This window comes from Arachis duranensis, chromosome 3 (assembly GCF_000817695.3).
Source record: "Arachis duranensis cultivar V14167 chromosome 3, aradu.V14167.gnm2.J7QH, whole genome shotgun sequence".
Classification (NCBI taxonomy): domain Eukaryota; kingdom Viridiplantae; phylum Streptophyta; class Magnoliopsida; order Fabales; family Fabaceae; genus Arachis; species Arachis duranensis.
Genome location: NC_029774.3, coordinates 119052799 through 119073228, shown reverse-complemented (window position 1 = coordinate 119073228; position 20430 = coordinate 119052799). Strand labels below are relative to the sequence as shown.

Here is a 20430-nt window from a genome sequence, read left to right as displayed (position 1 = left end):
TCCAAAACCAATGTTATTTCCAGCGTTATATAATGTAATAGCTAATATTCTTCAAAAATAAGTGTTTCTAATTAACATAAGAAGCACCACAGCAGAGTAGAACTAGAAAATAGCTAATATTTTAGAAGAATCACAAAATAGCAAACGGAGTAGAATAATTTTGGACCAATGCATTATTGAATCAAATTTAATTGGATTTGGTTGTAAAAATAATTTATTTATAGCTATATTTTTTATTAGTGAGTGCAGATTTTTGTAATACAAGTATAGATTATATTGATTTATATATACACGTGTGTTTAATTGAAAATTGATAAAATAGCAATAATTTAATATGTTGATTAATTGTTTGCAAAAGTTATTAATCTTTTGAAATTTATGTTAATGTGAATATAAGAAAAGTTATAGTCAAGAGAAATCTTATAATCAATATATCATTAATTCATTATGATATTTTAATATGACTTGAGTTGTGAAACAGATCAATTCGGTCTTTTCAAGTCTAGTTCGTCTAAAATTATGGATTAAATGGATTAGTTGATTTAAGGTTTTGTTTATAGGTCATAAATTTTCAGCTCAAATTGTTTATTATTAGCATGATGAGTTAAATAGATTTTAATTTTTATTTTATTTTTTAAAAATATTTTAATAAAAAATATATTTTTAATCTAAAATTTTAAATAAATAATGTTTTATTAATTGGTGAATCGAGTTTTCGAATCAAATAAAATTACTAGTCTCCTAAACTTTTCTTAAAGAAATATATTGACTAAAAATACTTTTTTAAATGTAAAAAAAAAAACCGTCCGATTAATTTGTAGAAACATCCATTTAATCATTATTTTTTTAGATTAATTGAGTTCAACTCATTTAATTTTAAAGATAAAATTAGTCTTTTTTTTGTCGATAAATTGAACAACCCCAAATTTTAAATTATACAACACACACCCACTCACACACAATAAAGATCGTATCACTACCCAACTATAGCTGGAATTCGAACCTGAGATGTAGCTTCTATGAGGCAAACATATTGGCCATTGGTGCAATGCCCACAAAATTAGTGTATCTAAACGAGTAAAATGGTTGGTCCCATAGGCTTGGCCTATTTTAACGGTCGCACCCACCTGGCTGATAAAAGCTGTAAGGCAAAAGGAAATGGAACAACAGCGGACATGTCCTTGACTATAAGCCCAAAATAGGCCCATATGTTAAGTGGACCCATGACAAGCCTTACGGGCTCCACCCACTGTCTATTGGACAAAGAAACACAGATAAATATATACAGCCCATCATACTTTTATGTCCTCAAAGTTGAAACCCTAAAAATAGGTAGGAAAAGCCCAAAACACATTCCTTTTCCTTACCTTTGCTTTCTTCTCTTTAGAGGGGTGAGGGGTCAACAAGACAAGAAAGAAGCATTGACAAGCTTTTACAGCCATGAAAAGAAGATAAAGTTGGTTAGCAAGCAAAAGTGGGCATTGTTCACGTGAGCCACGTGAGCCATGGGCTCAGTCTCCTAGCCAGCACGAGCCCGGGGTCAGCCCCCCCATGACCTGACTTGACCTGAACCACTCTGGTCGTTGGGTGGCCCCACACACTCTGACAACAACCCACGCTACAACACAGTGTACTAATACGTGTTCACACGTGCGAGATGTGTCATCTGTTGCATGCATGCATGCATGCTTATGTATGTAGACAGTGAAATATGATCTTATGTTTCTGTAGTGTGAATTGAAATCAACGGCCATGATTTGTTTCTAGGAGGACCACATGTCGGGTTTGGGCCTGAAAAGCCCGACACACGAAATAAGTTGATGTGGACATTGACACGTACGTGTAGGGGGGTATACCCTCTAACTCTAGCTAGTAGCTGAGACTTGCATTGAGAGGTTTGGGAGTAAAGAAAACTCTACACTTGATAATGTATTATCATGTGTATTTATTTGATTACTATACGCAAAAATGAATAAATTTGCAGTTGATATAAATGGAAAGTTTGAAATGTGAGGTTGACAGCATGCATGTGGTATGTTTGGATGAATGGATTATACACATAAGGGAAGAGAGACATGATGGAGTATGATTTGATTCATATTATTATTGTATGTTCTCATAGGTCCCTTGCACGTTGGATAATGTTGTTTCTTTATCATGGATTATATGTGTGTGTGCGCGCTTTTGTATCAACATGCATCTTCATTTTAATATATATTATTGTATTCTTCTTTTATTAAATCACAAAAATGCCGCACAAATTAATTACTTTTTGTTTCTTTGCGTTCTTCCGTGCTTAATTTCATATATATGCATATGGGGTAATAATAGAGCTTCATTCTTGTTACTTTCAAAAAAAATACTATTTTAATTTTTAATATTTAGGTTAAATTCTATCTTTAAATTTTAAACATTTTAAAAATAAATTAAAATTTAATTTAAATATTGAATATCAAAATAATACGTTATCCTAAAAATAAATTTAAAGTGAGAAAGTGCAAAGACAACAAAATATATACTCCTAATCAAGGGAGAGATAATATAATAATAAGCACAACTTTATAAATACATTGAATAAAAAGATAACATAAAGATGTATCTGCATATTAATACCAATGATAATACAAAACTAAACAATATAATATAGAACATTACAATAATGATTAATTAAGGTTAATAATTAATTTAATTGATTAAGTTGTTTGAGCAGTAATTTTGACCAATTGATTAAAGCATAGTTGAATAAGCAGCAGGCGGTGCAGGAGACCTGCAGCGGTGTCGTAATAATGAGCAAGTATCAACTTTTTATTATTTTTTTTTCTTGTTAAAGATAAAAAGTTGAGAAACTAATTTATTAATTCATTTTTATAGTCATGTATAAACATAAACTAAGGTTAAATATAATGATCGATATAGTGTCAAGCATTCAATTCCCTCAATTAGTAATGAAAATAATAATAATTGAACTTTTACTTAATCTTATCTTAACATATATAATTAGTTTATAATATAAAAAATAATAATATTTTTAAGTTTAAAGCTCCGCTGTGACATGATCCCAACCTTAGCGGGTAGTGAGAATCATGATAATCTATGCTTTATCCTTTTCTTAGTACAAAATAAAATATTATCAAAATAACAATTTCAAAAATAAAAATATAAGATTTTTAAAAGAAAAAAAATTTAGATCTTTTTGTCTTGTCCTTTTCTATCTTTATTTATTCTTACGATTTTATAATTTATTTATCTTCTGAAGTATAAAAATACAAGCTTTGACCTCAAATATTGACTGTATTTTTATATAAAATTATAAAAATTATATAATATAATTTTTTTATTGTTAAAATAAATAAATAAATAAAATGCATTTTCTTTTGCTGATGTTATTACTGAGACACTGCAAGGTCTGTTCCATTTATCGAATTTTAAAAAAAAATAAGTATTTAACAATATTTTATTTAATTTCCTTTGTTAGATCCAATTTTACATGTCTTAAACTTTATATATATAATATTCCAAAGCTTCTACGTATTAGATTTTGTCACCCAAAAAAAAAACTAGGGGCCAAAGAATAACCTAGATTTATAAAACCTGCTGACAAAACCAACAAAAAAAAAACAATAAATATAAAGATAACTTTTTTAAAAAATAAAATACAATTGTGGATTGACTGTGGGAATAGCTGATAAGATATTGCTTGTCCTCTTCTTTATTGCTGCATGTAATAATGAAAGATGCAAGAAGTGATATTTATTTTAAGCTTGTTTAGAGAGCAATTAGCCACAGATTTTTTATTAGATTAAAGTTTGTCGAATTGTTGAATTGGGATTAGACACAAAGCCTGAATAATTGAAACCTTCGATGAGAGAAAATTTTAAATGCAAAAAAAAAAAAAAAGAAGGATGTTACAGCCATCTATAATAATCTATTGCATGCAAACTTCGATCATACATAAAGGGCTTAGATATGAAAAATATTATTTTACACTAATACAGAGGTAAAAGTCAAAATCATGATCAAAGGTGAAAAGGCTTCATCATGTCGCTAACCACAAATTAAAGAAATTAAAGACACCTAAAATTAAAAAAAAAAAAACACCATTATTCCTTCCTCCGTTCTATGGTTTAAAAGAGAGAGAGAGAGGATAATAAAATTTCCCTTATTTTATCTAAAGAATAACTTTATTCTGTTATTATTACAATTAATTTATGTTAATAGTCATTAGCAGTTTAGCACCAACCATAATAGCTTTCTTTTATTTTCAAGGAATACATCATAATGTGTCCTCTCCTATATGTAAATTTTGTTTATACTATAGGTGTATAAAAATTATTATCTTTAATTATTTTAATTCAAAATGCTTATAATTTTTATGAGTGCAGCAATCAATTCAATAAAAATTATGTTATCCATATTGTTAAAACACAATTATATAAAATAAGACATTTTATGTTTTAAATAATTTAAGAACCCTAATTATTATGACTTTTTTTTTTCTAGGGTATATATTAGCTTAAGGGTAGTCCTGTAAAAGAGTAGTTTTAGTTATTTTCTGTTTTTTATCGTTTTTGTCGAAATACAAAAGGAGACAATCCCATTCTGCCATTCACATTCCAATGTTCCTCACTTCAACACTTCTCTCTCTCTCTCTATAGCTACTTAACTAATTCTCCACTAAAACCAAGACAAGCTATTACCATTACCAGAATTAATTAAAAACCAACATGCTGAAAGCATAGCATAACAGAAGAGTACTACAGCATCAGCGTAGTTTTGGAAGAAATGGTGGTTGAAGAGAACAACAGCAACAACAACAATGGTGGGTGGGCACCAATAGGGTCTCCAATGAATGTGAATGTGCAGAGCAGAGATGACTCCCATTGGACCAACTTTGAGAGTTCAGTCAACGCTGTCTCCTTTGGCTTTGTGGCCACTGCCATACTCATCTCCATGTTCCTTCTCATGGCCATCTTTGAGAGGTTCCTTAGACCCAACAACTCCGATGAATTCTCCCCCTCTGCTCGCCGGACTTCCACTGATGTTGAGTCCCAGATGGCCTTTCCCGGCAAGCTTGGCCACCCTTCACCCAAAGTCAGTCAAAAAAACTTTCTTTATTCCAATTCTCATTTCAATGTTTTGGGGTGTGGGAAAAGGCTTTAACTTTTGCTTCTTTCATGCCAAAAGTGCTTTCTTTCTTTGCTGTTTTACTGATTTACTCTTTATTACTCTCACATTTTCCTGAGAAATGCTGGTTGTTGCAAAGTGCTGTTTTTTACTTCAAAAGTCTTGCCTTTTTTTATTTGGGGTAGCTAAATTTGGGTTTTGGATAATTCATGATGAGGATTCTCTGACAAAAGATGAAGATTTAGTTTCCTAATTTTGTTGTTGTTTTAGGTTGCTCTCAATGTTTCAGATCTTTTGCTGTCAAATATCATTGCCATAAATTGCTTGTAGCTTCCCCTGTTGCTGTCACAAAAATGCTGGATCTTGGATTGAACATTTATGAAAACCACCACAGTTTCTGTTTCTTTAATCAGTTTTCTTACTCGTCTATTTGTTCAATTCAAAATGATTCTGTTCAGTCCTGTTCTGTTCTGTTCTGTGCCTTATCACCTCCATCACCATGATTAGCAACATCTCATTGATCTCCTTTGGTGTTTGTCCTGTTCCATTGTCACTCACATTCTCCACAAACACAAAAGGGTTCTCCATTAGAATGTCTTCCAAGTGGCCTAATAGTAAAATGGTGTTACTCTTTCCATCTTCAATTGTCCCAATTTATCAAAAGTTTTATGCTTTTCTTCTGTTTGGTAGTTTACTGTGATGATTAAACCCCAAGTCCACTTTTGAAGCAAAGGTAAAAGAAAAAAATCCTGTCAAAATATGAATCAACCTCCTAAGAAACATATATATTTGTTTTTATTATAATGGAATTTTGAACTTGATGGCTTTATCCTAACCCCACCATATTTTCCATCTCATTTCCCCACCACTATTTTACACGTTCTGTCAATTATCTTCATCATGATTCATGAGTGAACCTTGTTGTCTCCTTCTAAAATTCTATAAGGTGATGGACCTCCTGAAAATTTGTAATGAAAGTTTGGTACCAAGCCACGAGTCTTAGAATTTATTTCTAGTTTGTACATTCTTAGCATGTTTTTCAGAGTTGAGACCCTACATTGTACCTCCCATCTTCAATGACACTGTGCATGGCTGGTGTGTATGTCCTGAGACATATTTTCAACCATTCTCTGTTACTAGTCTTATCTGCTAACTAATAGTGAAAATCAACCCTATGAAGTTAACTGTGAAAAAGAGATTAGCCTAAAAATGACAAACCAAGAAAGACCCTTTTAATTTATTCTAAATAATAAATATATATTCTTAGTTCTTACCTTGCAACTTTAGGATTTTCTTTTATATAATATTATTATTTATTTAATGTAGTATCCTATGATGAACAAACACCATGTAACAATTGTGTTGTCTACCTTTTGCTACTGCTTTGGTGGAACACAGTGGCCCACATACTTATCAAACCTCTGTTCAGTAGGGAGGCCTCAACTTGATTGTGACTTTGTTTATAGTAATGTTTCTGTCATCTTTTAACAAAAATTATTAAAGATTCCATTGTAATGGCCAATGAGGTTCCAAAGACATAAAAGCTCCCAAATCAACTAATCTAGAATTTAATAACCTATTTGTTTGGCATTTTCATTACATCAGGGATCTCAAACATGGTGATAATGGAATGAGAATATGGAAGAGTTAGACAAAATGCTTCACCCACTTAATACTCTTTCTATTTTTTTTATATTAATGATGCTACTTAGAGACCATTTTTCTTCCTTGTCTCGTCACTTATTAGTGTTTCATTTAATTTAAAGTCAGTTTGACATTTTTGCGTCTTTGACAACAAGTAAGAAATTGGATTAAATGTAGCATGTTATTCTTGAATAACTAAACTATTCAGCATGTAGAAAGGTAGAAAGTCATTAATTATAGAAGAAATGCATTAAGAGGTAAAATAAACCTTCTAATTCTAAGAGAAAGTTTGATATCGGAACAAAAATTGAGGATAAATTTTCATGGAGGAAATTTATGTATAAAATTGCATATTGATATTATCTATAAAAATCTATCCTCTGTTATTACTTCCATACCAAACACAACCTAAATTTTTAAAACTGTTGAACTTCCCCTATTATGCAAACATTGGCTTTCTTCAATATTAAGTCAACTATGTTGTTTCCCTTAATCTGAATCTATATGGCTCATCTGTATGTTTTTATCCTGGTGGTAATTACATTAATCACTTTATTTATTCCTTTTATTTTATTTCATTTTGTTTCACTTGATACCAAGTGAGGTTGATAGAAGATTCAGTGTACCTTGTAATATTTATACAATGAACTTTAATCACTTTGATGTTTAGCATCAGATGCAGACAATTTAAGGGTACAATTCTGCTTCAAACATGGTTTTCTTCTTCTTATTTTGATGATTAAAATGGCTGTCATTTTTGGATGCTGTCGATGATTTGGACCACAATTCACTTTCCCTTTTGTGCTTGTACCTTAGATCCATATATGCCTTTGATGTTGTGTCAAACATTTTTCAAATATAATCTTATCTTCAGTGTAGAAAATCCATGATACATGGCGAGTGTTAATCGGTTGCTTTCTCCTTTATGATATATTAATACTGCATACTTTTGCATATGTAAGTAAGTAGGTTAGGCCTGATATTTCATGTGATTATCAACAAGGTTTTTGGTTTCTTATTTTTGAGTTTGTCTTATGATGCTGAAAGCAATGCCTTTTAGATATGCTCAATAAAAGAGAAATATGGCATCTACTTTTGGAAACATTTAATGTATGTTCTTAGAACATTTATAATGCCTAAAAGTTATATTAAGAATGAACAGTGGTTTGTCTTAACATTTTCTGGTTTGATGTTTAGTCCACTAATTGTGTAATTAACACTTCTAATTTGTTTCATCTCAAGTAGGAAGTTACTTAGAATTGGGGAAATATCTTTTCTGTTAATAATCATAAGGTGATGATATCTCATCAATAATCAATTCTCCTTGTTTAATAAACTATGTGCAGATGAGTGTATATGCAAGTGGAGTTTCAGTTCTTATGCCAGGTGATGAGATTCCAACATTTATAGCACACCCTGCACCTCCACCATGTTGCCCTGAACGAATTTCATTCCCTTCTCATCATCATCATCAGCACCATAACACTTTCAACATTTAGAGATGGAGCTGAATTAATATCAGAGTAGTCCTGCATGCATGCATTTTGGGTTGAAGAGTAGCACCTTTTTCTTGCATCCAATTTTTCATCCATTGGATCTTATCCTTAATAGTTCTATGAAGATAACATGTATATATGATTTAGTTTGAGCAAATTGGTTTTGCCATTCATATATATTTGAAAGTGCAATATCAATTTGTGTCCAAATTGTGCTTAATTCTTGTCCAATTAATTAAGGATGAAGAGCTTTTATGGGAGGGACTTTTCTGTAAATCATTTCTCTCTATCTATAAGATACTAGTCACCTAAATATTCTATGATCATTCAAGCCCATTTGACATGGTGTTACCATGACATCACCAGTCAAGAGTATGAAGCATTTAATTGTTTATAAATTTTCATTCTTTTTTGGTTTTTTTCCACTTTCTTCTTCTTCTCCCCCTTTTCTACTCTGGATGAACGAAAAATGTAATAGTGGTAGTGGATGTTCTTAAATAAAAGAGTATATGTTTGGGTCAGGGTGTAATTAAACATGTTAATGGGTTTTATAAGTTATAAGATTTACCAATTTAGTTAGTCGGCTAGCCGAGTCATTAGTTTTTTTGTCTGTTAAGGTAAGTACAGAAAGTTCAAATATCGTCTTGTATATGGAGTAAGTTATTAACCACTTAAACTTTAAATAGAATTTAAATTGACGACAAACTAGTATTTAACTTGTTGGATTAGGGATTAGAGTAGGAAGCTAAAAAATAAATTCTAAAACTAATTTATTGATCAGATGTTCTTTGAGATCCACTTACCTTCATTTGATAGCAAATGTTTTCTTTTCTAAATACAGATTAGTTAGGAATTCAGGATAAGAATACATTATTCACAACCGTGAGCCTTTCTTTTTGAATTCCAGTGGTGGCAGGGCAGGCAGATATAATTAACGAATCCCAAAAGCTGAGAATAATTCTAAAATAATTTTTTTCTAGAAAAATGCATAATAAAATAATTGATTCTTGTCCACTATGGAAACCAAGATGGTGGTGTTTTAGGTGGAATATAAATTTGAACTTAGAGCTTTGAGTATCTCGGGACATTCCATTTCCACATTCCACTTCCCACATGATTGATTGATTGATGGCATTAGATAAACTATTTGTCTCTTGTGCTTGAAACAACAGAACATGCAACACAACCCTCCAAAACTCTTGATATGATTTGCACTTGCCACCATATAAAATATTCTACACACTCCATTCAATTCAAGGCTTTCATATATTTATAAATAAAAATGAGGACCACTCCACTAGGCATCAATTTTGTCCCACTCAGTTCCCTCCATCCTCAAATCAAATTCAACACTCGAATTTTTTCGTACTTATTCCAATCACACAAGACAAAGTTGGGGAACATTATATGAAGTTTGGAATAGTTACTCATTAAATTGGACAACTGTGGCTAGCCAGCTAGCTGGATAGATTGTACAAAAAATAACACAGACGAAAACTATTCTCATTTCTCAATTCTCAAAGCTTTTAAGTTACTATCAAATATAGAAATTGAAAACTCATAGCTTACTTCTTTGGACTTTGGAAATTTGTAACAAACAGTGTGTGAATGTGACTGTGACTGTGATGTGATCTGAAACATCTATAAAAATGGTGAAATGGGAGATGTATGTAGCAGTAAGGTAAGTTTGGATTTTGTATTGCCATGAAATGGAGTAAAGAATATTTTGGTACAGACCTAAATCACATTTGGCAGAAATGCAATCTTTCTTTCCTTATATATATCAATTATTCACCCTCAATACTGTAACACAAGTCAACACAGGTCAAACTAACTCATTCTAATTAATTTGTTTAGCATAAATCATAGTTGGACTTAACTGACCGACACTGAAACAAAAGAGAAAAACGTGGTTGGTGATCATTGATTAATGTTTGTGGTACCATTCATGAGTTGACTTTGACTTCAATTATTTACAGACAAACTGCCTTAACTCCTAACATCGAAACAAACTAGAAACTACTACTACTGTGGTACAGAAAATTAATCTATTATTATTGCATTGGAGTTAAGCGAACCCAACTACCGACATTTCACGGTGGTTGACGGTGGCGCCCGCCGCCTGTTATAAGAATATGAAGCATTCCAATGACACAAGTGGATTCTCCAGTGTCTCACTAGCAAAACCTGCTCCTTTTCGCTCCCTCGCCGGAACCTCCGTTTTCCGGCAACTGTTCTTCTCCGACGTGACGGTTCCGGCAGCCGTCAAAGGTGTCCTATTTGTTCTTCTCGCAGACGGGCACCGACCCATCACGGGCTTTGCTGCACTGTCGGATGCGACACTCATCGCCAGCGACCTTGACCGCCGGAAAGAGGTTTCGCCGAGGTCTCGCCGGCGAGGCTGGTTCCTTGCCGCTTGGTCCCTGCACTGAACATGCAGCCTGGCCGAAGCGTTATTGTTGTTGGAGGCATGAAGCTTTGCGTCTCTTGTCTTGGCAGTGACGTCAGCGCGGGAAAAGGAACGATTTTTTTGGAGTTTGTTGGGAGATCTGATGACCCTTTTGCGTGTTTGTTCTTCTCTGATGAGTTCGGATATGGTTGTGGTTGTGGACATGGAGATGGTGTCACTCTGACTCATCAAGCTGCAAACTTCTTGTGAGACCTTCCCCTGCGAGTTTTCTTCTTCTTCTTCTTCTTCTTGATGTTCTGCTTTCTTAACGAGTAATGGTGATGCCTTCTTGATCTCATATTCCTTGTTTTGTGGTTGTGTTGGGTGGTTGTTGTTGTTGTTACATGTGGGGGTTTCTGATGAGAGGACTTGCTTAACAGTTTCTTCCTCTGGTTCAGGTTTTGGTGGCTCAGCAACCACCGGTGCTGCATCTGCATGGCCTTTTCTTGTTGAAAGTTTGTTGTTACTGCTGACACAGCAACCCATTTGGAGTAGTTGCCTTAACACAAGATACTATAGAGTTGAAGAACAAGTATATAGACTCTATGTTATTAAGGATGAAGCTTTTTAGGGACTAAGGTTATGGTTTTATGCAGTATGTATCCCGAAAGAGGTAGATTGCCATTATTTTGAGACATGAAGATATTGTTAATGCGCTAAAACACACAAGATAAGTGAAAATGAAATGAAGTTGGAGGGATATATTTAGATTCAGGCAAAGAGTTTGCTACTTTTCTATTGTGTAACTATTTAGGAGGGCATGGATTGCTGGCACCTGTCATTTTTCTGCTGTCATGACTTTGAGGACATTAGCAACTTCTCCATTCTAAACAGTGACCACTGACCACAGAGTAATACATCATATTCATGCCACATACAACACGCGTATTCACACTCATTTACTCTCTTGTCTTTATTATGTGTTAAATTTTTTGAAGAAAGTAAAATTATTTATTATGTGCTCAACAAAACATTCAATTATCGTATAGGTAAAAACCAAGGAGAAATTGAGCATTATTATGGTCCCATTTTAGTTGATTGGGATAAAGCAGGACCCAATAAACGAGGAACAAACAAGAATAAACACACATTATGGAGTAGAGAATAAGGAGCACTTGAGGTAAAAAAATTAAATTCAGTCATTTCTATACTTTCTATAATTTTAAAAAACACTTAAAATTACTGTGTTAAAATATATTACCCATCTTACCTTCACCAAGAAAAAAATTAGCCACATTATGGAGTAGAACTGTAGAAGAGTAAGGGGCAGTTGAAGTTCAAAGAACCGTTACATTGAGGTCAACAATCACTAATCACTAATCACATTAATATCAGGAACTCTTCAAAGTTCAAACTTGAATAGAATGCGTCATCCACCTCCATCACTTGAACGCTCTCTCCCATTATTCTAATTAATTAATAATTATGCATACGTGAATGGATAAGAGAAAATATTACATTATATTAGTATATTTCATAACCTTTCATGTTATATAGCCGTTACCTTAACTAGAAAACAGTCACATAACAAGACCAAAGAAATTAGCGTGGTGTCATCATATATCATATGTGGCAGTCCAAGTAGGTTTAATGGACCCCATAATCCTGATTTTAATCACAAGAATTTGAATCGAGTAACTAACGTTCAGATAATTATATAAACAGTGCTATTGGTTCTCTGCTTTTTCTAAAGTAGTACAAAGAAAAAAGCAGCACACAGAAAATAGTGAGATTGTGTACTGTAATTCTGCATGTACCTTGGACGATCCGAACCTTCTATTCTCTCTCTTCTTCAAACATTATCTACCCTCTCAACTCTCAAGGGTATTTTTCCTTTCTCAGTTTCGTTTCAAAGTTTCTACTTGTCTTTTGATCTATCTGTTCAATCATTCAATTTTGAGCTTTGCTTCTTCATCAGAAGGCATTGGAAACAGTGGTGGAGCTATTGAAGAGGAAAAAAAATGGCTTGTGCAAATTTGGCATTGCATTTTCGAATTCTCATCATGTCAGTGATGATTTTTGCAGCTACTTTCTGTGTTGGAGACACTGACGCCCTTGATGGTATATTACATAACATAGTTCTTATTTTCAAGTTCTGTTTCTAATTTCATGATGATTTCTTCCATTCTCAGACCATAATTAACTATAATGCATTGAATTCTCTCACTTGTAATCCAATTTCAAAAAGTAGCAAATTATCTGAATGTGGTTCTGTTGATGTGTGTTATGATTCACACTTCCCAGTTGCAGCAATCAATAGCTTATATGTAGCACTAGGATCACCTCCCCTTCAAGGGTGGAAACCTACAGGAGGAGATCCATGTGTGGAACAGTGGCAAGGTGTCAGCTGTGTCTTCTCCAATATAACTGCTTTGTATGTTCCCTCTTCACTTTGTAAACAACTGTTAGTTTAATGTTGTGTTGTTGTGCTCATATTCTAAACTATTTAGTGTTCTATTTGGTGTTTACTTAGTTGTTTTTGATTGATTAAGTTGAATGTGACTGTGACCAAATTTTGGTATATGTCTTGCCTGAAATTTGTTGTAATTTTTGGATGGATAGACAACTTGGAAGCATGAATTTGAGTGGACAGCTTGGAAGTAATTTGGATTTTCGATCCATCATAGAAATGTAAGTTTTTTATACTTCAAACTCGATGTTACCTTACTGAGTTAACATTTAAGTTTTGAACTCCTCCTATTTTGCATGAAAACCTAATGAAGTTTTCTGTTCCTCAATTGGCAGGGATATTAGCAACAACAGCATTGGAGGGACCATTCCATCCACTCTGCCATCTACTCTGAAGAGATTGTATATTATCTTTGTCATCTTTAAACTTGTGATTTGTGACTTGTTTTGTTGTATCATTAAACAAGTTTCTATTTCCTCCTTTCTTTTCAACTTAGGTCTCTTTCGGAGAATAAGTTAAATGGAAGCATTCCAGATGCCTTATCCATATTAACTCAACTAACAGAATTGTGAGTTTATAGAATATCTGATCTCAATAGTTAGATTTTATCTTTTTTCCTGCATAATCTGTTTCTTCAATATGAATGGCAATTTGCTGCTGCCCTTAGGTCATTAAACAATAACCATCTAACTGGACAAATCCCAGATGTGTTTCTACAATTCACCAGTTTGACAAATATGTAAGAAAATTATGTAAAATCAGATTGATATTTCGGTGTTTTCAACATATCCGGTTTCACAATAATCCTTTAATGCTGCAGGAATCTGTCAGGGAACAACTTGAGTGGTCACCTACCTCCCTCGATTGCGAATTTATCATCTCTTACTACATTGTGAGTATAATTTCTTACAACTAAGTGATTCTACTTGACCTTGCTAAATCAATGTTGTTCTTATTCATTTATTTATTTCTTGCAGACACTTGCAGGACAATCAACTTGGTGGAACCCTTTTTGTTTTGGAGGACCTCCCTCTTCAGAATCTGTATGTATTTTAGAACACATTTATTCATTGCAGACAGCATACATATAAGTATATAACTACTACCTATATCTAGCAACAATGCTTAGGAAGTTTATTGTGAGTTTTAGTTAAACCATGAGTTTATTATGGTGTAGGAATATAGAGAACAATCTATTCTCTGGGCCGATTCCTCCAAAGTTGTTGACTATTCCTGAATTCAGGTTAGTCATAGTTTGAACTTGATTTTCTTTTTTGTGCTAACTTCTAGCTTTCCTTTTAGCCAATCTGCCTTTTCTGTTTCTAATCTAAACCTTGCTTAATACAAGTTAATTATAGTTGCATTTACTTTGCAGAAAAGATGGGAATCCCTTTAATACTACTATTATTCCCTCACCTCCAGCTGCAGCTCCTTCACCTGAAGCCATGGTTCCTTCTCCTTCCCCTACTCCTTCCACTGAAAAGTCACCTGGTAAAGCGGCAAAAAGTCCCTCAACGACCATGAAAGCTCCAACACCTTTGATCACTAGGAGTTCCTTTGAAGTTAAGAACATGGTTTGGTGGATTGCTGGTTTTGGGATCTTAATATTTATTGCGTTAGGAATTTGCCTTTTTATGTGCTGGTACTGTAAGAGAAAACCAAGGAGCAAGAATCATGAGGAACATAAAGACATGGATGTTTATATTGATGAAGAGAAAGGTAAATCTAATTCATCTTAGATGAATCTCCCTTTCTCCTAACTTGTTATAGTGTAGCTTTTCAAATCCTGCTTGCAATTACAAATAAAATAGCTCAGAATGCAATAACTGTTGTGAATTACATAATATAGGACAGGGCTCAAAACTTCCACCGCTGCAGCAAGCACCGCCACATCCTCTCCCAATAATTTCTGGAGAGAATTTCATCAGTCCAGCTAAATCCACCAAAGTAATTGAAGGTGGAAAACAAATTATAACTAGTTCCATCAGGGTTTATTCTGTTGCATTGCTTCAGCAGTATACAGATAGTTTTTCACAAGAAAATTATATAGGAGAAGGCACACTTGGCCCTGTTTATAAGGGTGAGCTCCCTGATGGAAAGGTAATATTAGTCTAATTTATTTGGAACTACCTTCCCATTATGCCATTATCCTAGTTGATTTCTATGCTTATAATCTGTCATATGATTCTTGCAGTTGCTGGCTGTGAGGAAGCTGAATGCTTCCATGGTGCAAAATCATGAGCAGTTTCTTCAATTAGTATTCAGTATCTCCAAAATTCAACATCCTAACATTGTAAAACTTTTAGGCTACTGCGCGGAGCATAGCCAACGACTACTTGTGTATGAGTATTGCAGCAATGGAACCCTTCATGATGCATTGCATACTGATGATAACACTCGTGTTAAACTTTCATGGAACGAAAGAATCCAGGTGTCACTCGGAGCTGCTAGAGCTTTACAGTAAGTCTAGCTGCTACTCAATATCTAATACTTATTTGTGCAAGAATGTCTTCAAGAAAATCATCAGCATAGAGGCTAACTTTGTTCAACTCCTTTTTTTCTTCTAATTCTTGATGTGCAAGGTATCTGCATGAGAACTTCCAGCCACCTGTTGTGCAGCGAAATTTTCGATCTTCTAACATTCACCTGAATGACAAGATGGAAGTGTGTGTCTCTGACTGTGGATTAGGTTCTTTGCTATCTTCAGAGCAGGTCGTGACGGCTCAGGGCTATGATGCTCCAGAGTTTGAATCAGGGAGTTATACAGAAAAGAGTGATGTATTCAGTTTTGGAGTTGTGATGCTAGAACTCCTAACCGGGCGAAAAGCCTTTGACAGGTTAACTATCCAATTACTTCAATGTAAAGAAAAAAAACATTTGATTTAGCTAAGGAGCAGTTAATTCTGTTACTATGTAGGTGGCGGCCTCGGGGAGAGCAATCTGTGGTGAGATGGGCAGTGCCTCAGCTGCATGACATTGATGCATTGTCTGAAATGGTAGATCCCTCCTTGAATGGAAGCTACCCTCCTCCTCCTATGAAATCCTTGTCACGTTTTGCTGATGTTATTTCTTCATGTTTACAGGTAACCTTCTTAGAGTTTAATTTTGATGCACTCATGTAAAATATTTTATACAATCGTGCAATTACAACCATTCTTTTTTATGACCATTCATGTGGTTAATGTAAAAAGGTAGTTAGTTTTAATAATATGGTGTTATGTGATTAGATACACGTATAAAACAATGCATCGAACTTAAAATTAGTATTCTTCTTGTGTTTTCCTTTGATTTCCAGCATGAACCTGAATTCCGACCAGCAATGTCTGAAATCGTTCAGGATCTCTTGCGAATCACGTCAAGTCTTGGATGAACATCAACTCCCTTAACTATCAAAATTTATTAATTCTTTCTATTATTCTTTTTTTCTCATATTATTCAATTGATTCAATTCAGTGTGTGTGTGTGTGTTTTTAAGCATAATTCATATTAATCTGAATTGGGCTTGTGGCTTAAATAATCTATTGTAGTCGCTGACTTCTTGGTCCAATACAAACATGAAATTTTTTCATTAAAAAAATAATACATTTACATTTAGTATTATTGAAAACCCAAACCTCTTTTTTTTATATATAATAAAAGTTTTTTATATTTGCATCTTTAACGAGTGTCCTTTTAGGGCATGACTTGGTGGGAGTGAATTTTTTCAATTTTTTTTGTCAATTGTTTGGTAAAGTGTGATTTTTTATTATTTAATATTTTTTTATCTCACTTAAAAAAAATATATTTTACCATACAATTGAGAGAAAAAAAAATTAAGATCACATTTCTTAACTTGTTAGTAAAATATTACATGAAAGCATAACTAAACACACGCTTAAAATGTGAATGTGAAGAAGTACATGTTATTTATTGTTAATTTGTTATGGAGAAGCGAAGGCAGTTTCCTAAACATTAATGTAAAGTAATATAAGATCGTAATTTATTTTGTTTTGTTTAACGAACAATATCATATGAACAATAAGTTCAAGTTATTATGGATTGAAAAGGAGAGTATTCAAGTTTGTTGCTGGTTCATAAAAGCATCCACGTTTAGTAATTAATGGACCAATGAAAATGATAAGAGTCTAAAAGGATCGTGAGGAACGTGGTTATGACTTCATTGAAAGATATATATTGCTAATTTATAATTTTAAGAAATTAAAGTTTAACTGGTTGCAAGGATAATTAAAGAGTTTTATATTAGACTGATTTTGTTAGTAAAATGAATTTAATTATTATGCATCAAAAGTGTATAAAATAATTTTACAATGTCATTTTAATTAGATACCTGTGTTTATAAAAATCCGTTAGAATAGAAAAAATAATCAGTTAAGTCTAATACATTATCCATATGTTTTTGTTGGTTTCTAGATATCTTTCGATCCAACAGGTCAATGACTAATTTGTTACGATATTAAACTTTATTTGAAGATTTGTTGCTGACTAATAAGTTACTGCATGTATAAAGTAAAATTTGAACTTCTATCACTTATTTAAGCGGATTAATGAGTAATATATCATATTTGAATATTATTATTTGAACAATAATATTTTTATAACCTTTAATAACATTTGCTAGTAATGATTTAATCACAGGAAATATTGGTTGGTACTTGGTAGCTTGCGATGGAAGTTCATTAAACATAAATAAGCACATGGTGGTGTCGTAAACGATGTTGTTGTAAACGTCTCAATTACGGATGTTTAAAAGGGCTTACAAAGTCCTAACGACTTTCGTTGAGCATTTTTATGCAAAATTTTGGTGCAGTTTTCACAACGAAAATTATGGACAATTTACTGAAATATTGAGAAAAATAAAGAATTTAGTCCATAGGAATAGTGTGAAATGCATGGGCTATTTCTTTTGGATTTGAATTTTTTAAATTTTGAATTTTATTTTAGAAGATAAAGTATGATCTATCACTATTTATTTTATAGGTGAAACTAAAAAAAATATGAGAGAGAAAATATTCAATAATAAAAAATCTCACTCTATTCTCTAAAGTAAAAATCTAAAATTTAGATAATTCAAATTATTTTTTCAACATCGATGAAAATAATTGTGTATTATATATCGTTATTAAAAAGATTGGTGTTTCTTTTTATTATGAAGTTAATTTTTTAAAATTGTTATTAAGTAAATCTAACCGTTTGCTTTGTTAAGAGACAAAGAAGAATATAAAATTAGAACTTTAGTCTAAATAATTAAAAAAAATAGTACGTTAGATTTTAGTGCATTTTTAAAAAAAATTAAAAATACAAATTTTTAAATTAAATTTGCGTAGTATAAAAATTAGGGGTGGCAAAACGGGTCGAGTCCGTCGGGCCGATCCGCTAAACCCGGTCGGGTTAGGATTTGGAGTCCGCCAAATTAAAAAAATTCGCCAAACCCGCACCGCCGAATTGGCGAATTTTGGCGGGGCGGGGCAGGCCGGTCCGCCGAGCCGAAGATTTTTATTTTTCTTTTTTTTATTAAATAAAAGAGTGCTTACTATTATAAAATTAATAATTATAGAATTTTTAAACACTTTTTTTTTAGTTTTTGTTTTTATTCCTTCTTTAGTTATTAACTTTATTTATTTTATTATTTTGAAAATTTTATTGAAGTTAAAAATAAAAAAAAAGTTAAAAAAATTATATTATAATTTGATTATTTTTTATTTGTATTTGATTTTTTAATTATTAAATTTTTTGTTCATTTTAATGAATTTTATTTTTCAAAAAGAAAAAAAAAATAGTCAAGCGGGCTAGCCCGCCAATCCGCCATAAAATGGGGCAGACTAGTATTTTGAACCCATTTTAATTGGTGGCCCACCCCGTTTATGAGACGAGCCTAGGCGACGCGGGCCGGCCCGCTTTGCCACCCCTAATAAAAATCAAACAGTCATAATTAGATTTACAGATTAAGAATTAATTCATTATAGATCGAAACTTTATTTAAATATTTAATCGTTGACTAAAAAATTATAACATACATAAAATAAAATTTGAATTCTTAACACTTATTTAAAATTTAAACAAATTAATAAATTAATTACTAGATTAATTCAACTTAGGCCCGTTTGAGAAATTTTAGAAGTTACTTTTTTTAATTTTTGACTTATGAAAAGTAGTAGTATTAATGTCTGGTGCAATTTTCAAAACCAAATTGCAATTTTCTAAGAAACTATTTAGGAACTTATAGAGAAGTTAAAAAAATGATTTTTCTTATAATACTTCTACTTGTCAGTTGTCACATTTCTATAAAATAAGTACTTTTAGAGTTAAAAATTCAAACACAAAATAACTTATTTATAAGTTACTTTTAACAGAATTATTTATTGTTTAAGTTATTTTATCAAAATAAACTTAATTAAGTTAGTTAACCAGATTTTAATCTAGACTCTTAGATTTATTCTAAATTATCATCCTTGAGCCCAATAAAGTTGCATATAACCCAATATCCAAAAAAAAAAAAACTAAAAGGTAGCCATGCATGAGTGAAGAATGAATGCAATGATGAGGATAGACCCATGTTTGAGTAAATGAAGCATGTTTAAACATTCCCTTTGCCTACTGCCTAGAAATCAGAAATGAACTCCATCATTACATCACCAATTCAGTGAAATCACCAATAATACTCAATTCACAAATTAATGTTGGGAAAACCATACCAAAATATTAAAAAAACCCTAAAACAAAAAAATTAAAAAGAAAGAAGCGACAAAAAAAACTTTCAACAATAGTAAATATTTGATAAAAATATTAGAGACTTTTTTTAACATTTTGTTCGATTTAAAATATTATGAATATTATTTTAATAGTTTACGATCAAATTTTTAATCAAATAGTTTATCTAACTGTATTTGTATATATAAACTAATGCATATTTACTCTCAATTTCTCATGAACCCCCACTTTTTTGTTTTGTTGACTTTTTCGTGCGCTACTTCTCTCCTATAATTAAGAGCGAGAGAATTGCGGTAAAGAATCATATTATATTTATATAAAAAAATCAATTATTATAATTAAAGTGATATATATTAGTATTCCCGGAAAACAATTAATTATGTTGTTATAATTATGCTGTTAAATATTTACTTATTTTAATAGTTGATTACTAAAAAAATTAGGTCAAACAACATGAATCTAAAGAAGATAACCATGGGCTTTTTTCATCTTTTTTTCTCTCTTCTCCACCTTTTTGGAATAAAAATTAATGAGTAATAGTAAGTGTATATATATAGAAGTTATTATATATTATATTATTTTATATTTATAAAATAAAA

The 20430-nt window shown here is 32.2% G+C and overlaps 3 protein-coding genes across 6 annotated transcripts; 2 read left to right on the top strand and 1 right to left on the bottom strand.

Moving 5' to 3' along the window:
• Positions 1 to 4606: 4606 nt before the first annotated feature.
• LOC107480655 (uncharacterized) lies at positions 4607 to 8685 on the top strand. Its single transcript, XM_016100818.3, has 2 exons — positions 4607 to 5091; positions 8115 to 8685. The coding sequence occupies exons 1-2, from the start codon at positions 4783 to 4785 to the stop codon at positions 8265 to 8267; spliced, it is 462 nt and encodes a 153-aa protein (XP_015956304.1). The 5' UTR covers positions 4607 to 4782; the 3' UTR covers positions 8268 to 8685.
• Positions 8686 to 9965: 1280 nt separating this feature from the next.
• On the bottom strand, positions 9966 to 11600 carry LOC107480654 (uncharacterized). Its single transcript, XM_021138974.2, has one exon. The coding sequence runs from the start codon at positions 11197 to 11199 to the stop codon at positions 10390 to 10392; it is 810 nt and encodes a 269-aa protein (XP_020994633.1). The 5' UTR covers positions 11200 to 11600; the 3' UTR covers positions 9966 to 10389.
• A 794-nt stretch (positions 11601 to 12394) lies between these two features.
• Positions 12395 to 16589, top strand: LOC107480653 (protein STRUBBELIG-RECEPTOR FAMILY 3). Of its 4 annotated transcripts, none has more exons than XM_052259302.1 (16): positions 12395 to 12537; positions 12632 to 12774; positions 12964 to 13087; positions 13276 to 13344; positions 13459 to 13524; positions 13620 to 13691; positions 13791 to 13862; positions 13944 to 14015; positions 14101 to 14166; positions 14301 to 14366; positions 14499 to 14842; positions 14973 to 15223; positions 15318 to 15583; positions 15706 to 15960; positions 16041 to 16206; positions 16419 to 16589. In XM_052259302.1, the coding sequence occupies exons 2-16, from the start codon at positions 12675 to 12677 to the stop codon at positions 16491 to 16493; spliced, it is 2064 nt and encodes a 687-aa protein (XP_052115262.1). In that variant the 5' UTR covers positions 12395 to 12537; positions 12632 to 12674; the 3' UTR covers positions 16494 to 16589. The 4 variants fall into 4 exon arrangements, with proteins under 4 accessions (XP_052115262.1, XP_020994630.1, XP_015956302.1 ...); XM_021138971.2 differs by having other exon boundaries at positions 12958 to 13087; XM_021138972.2 differs by having other exon boundaries at positions 12397 to 12537; positions 12635 to 12774; positions 12958 to 13087.
• The last annotated feature ends 3841 nt before the right edge of the window (positions 16590 to 20430 follow it).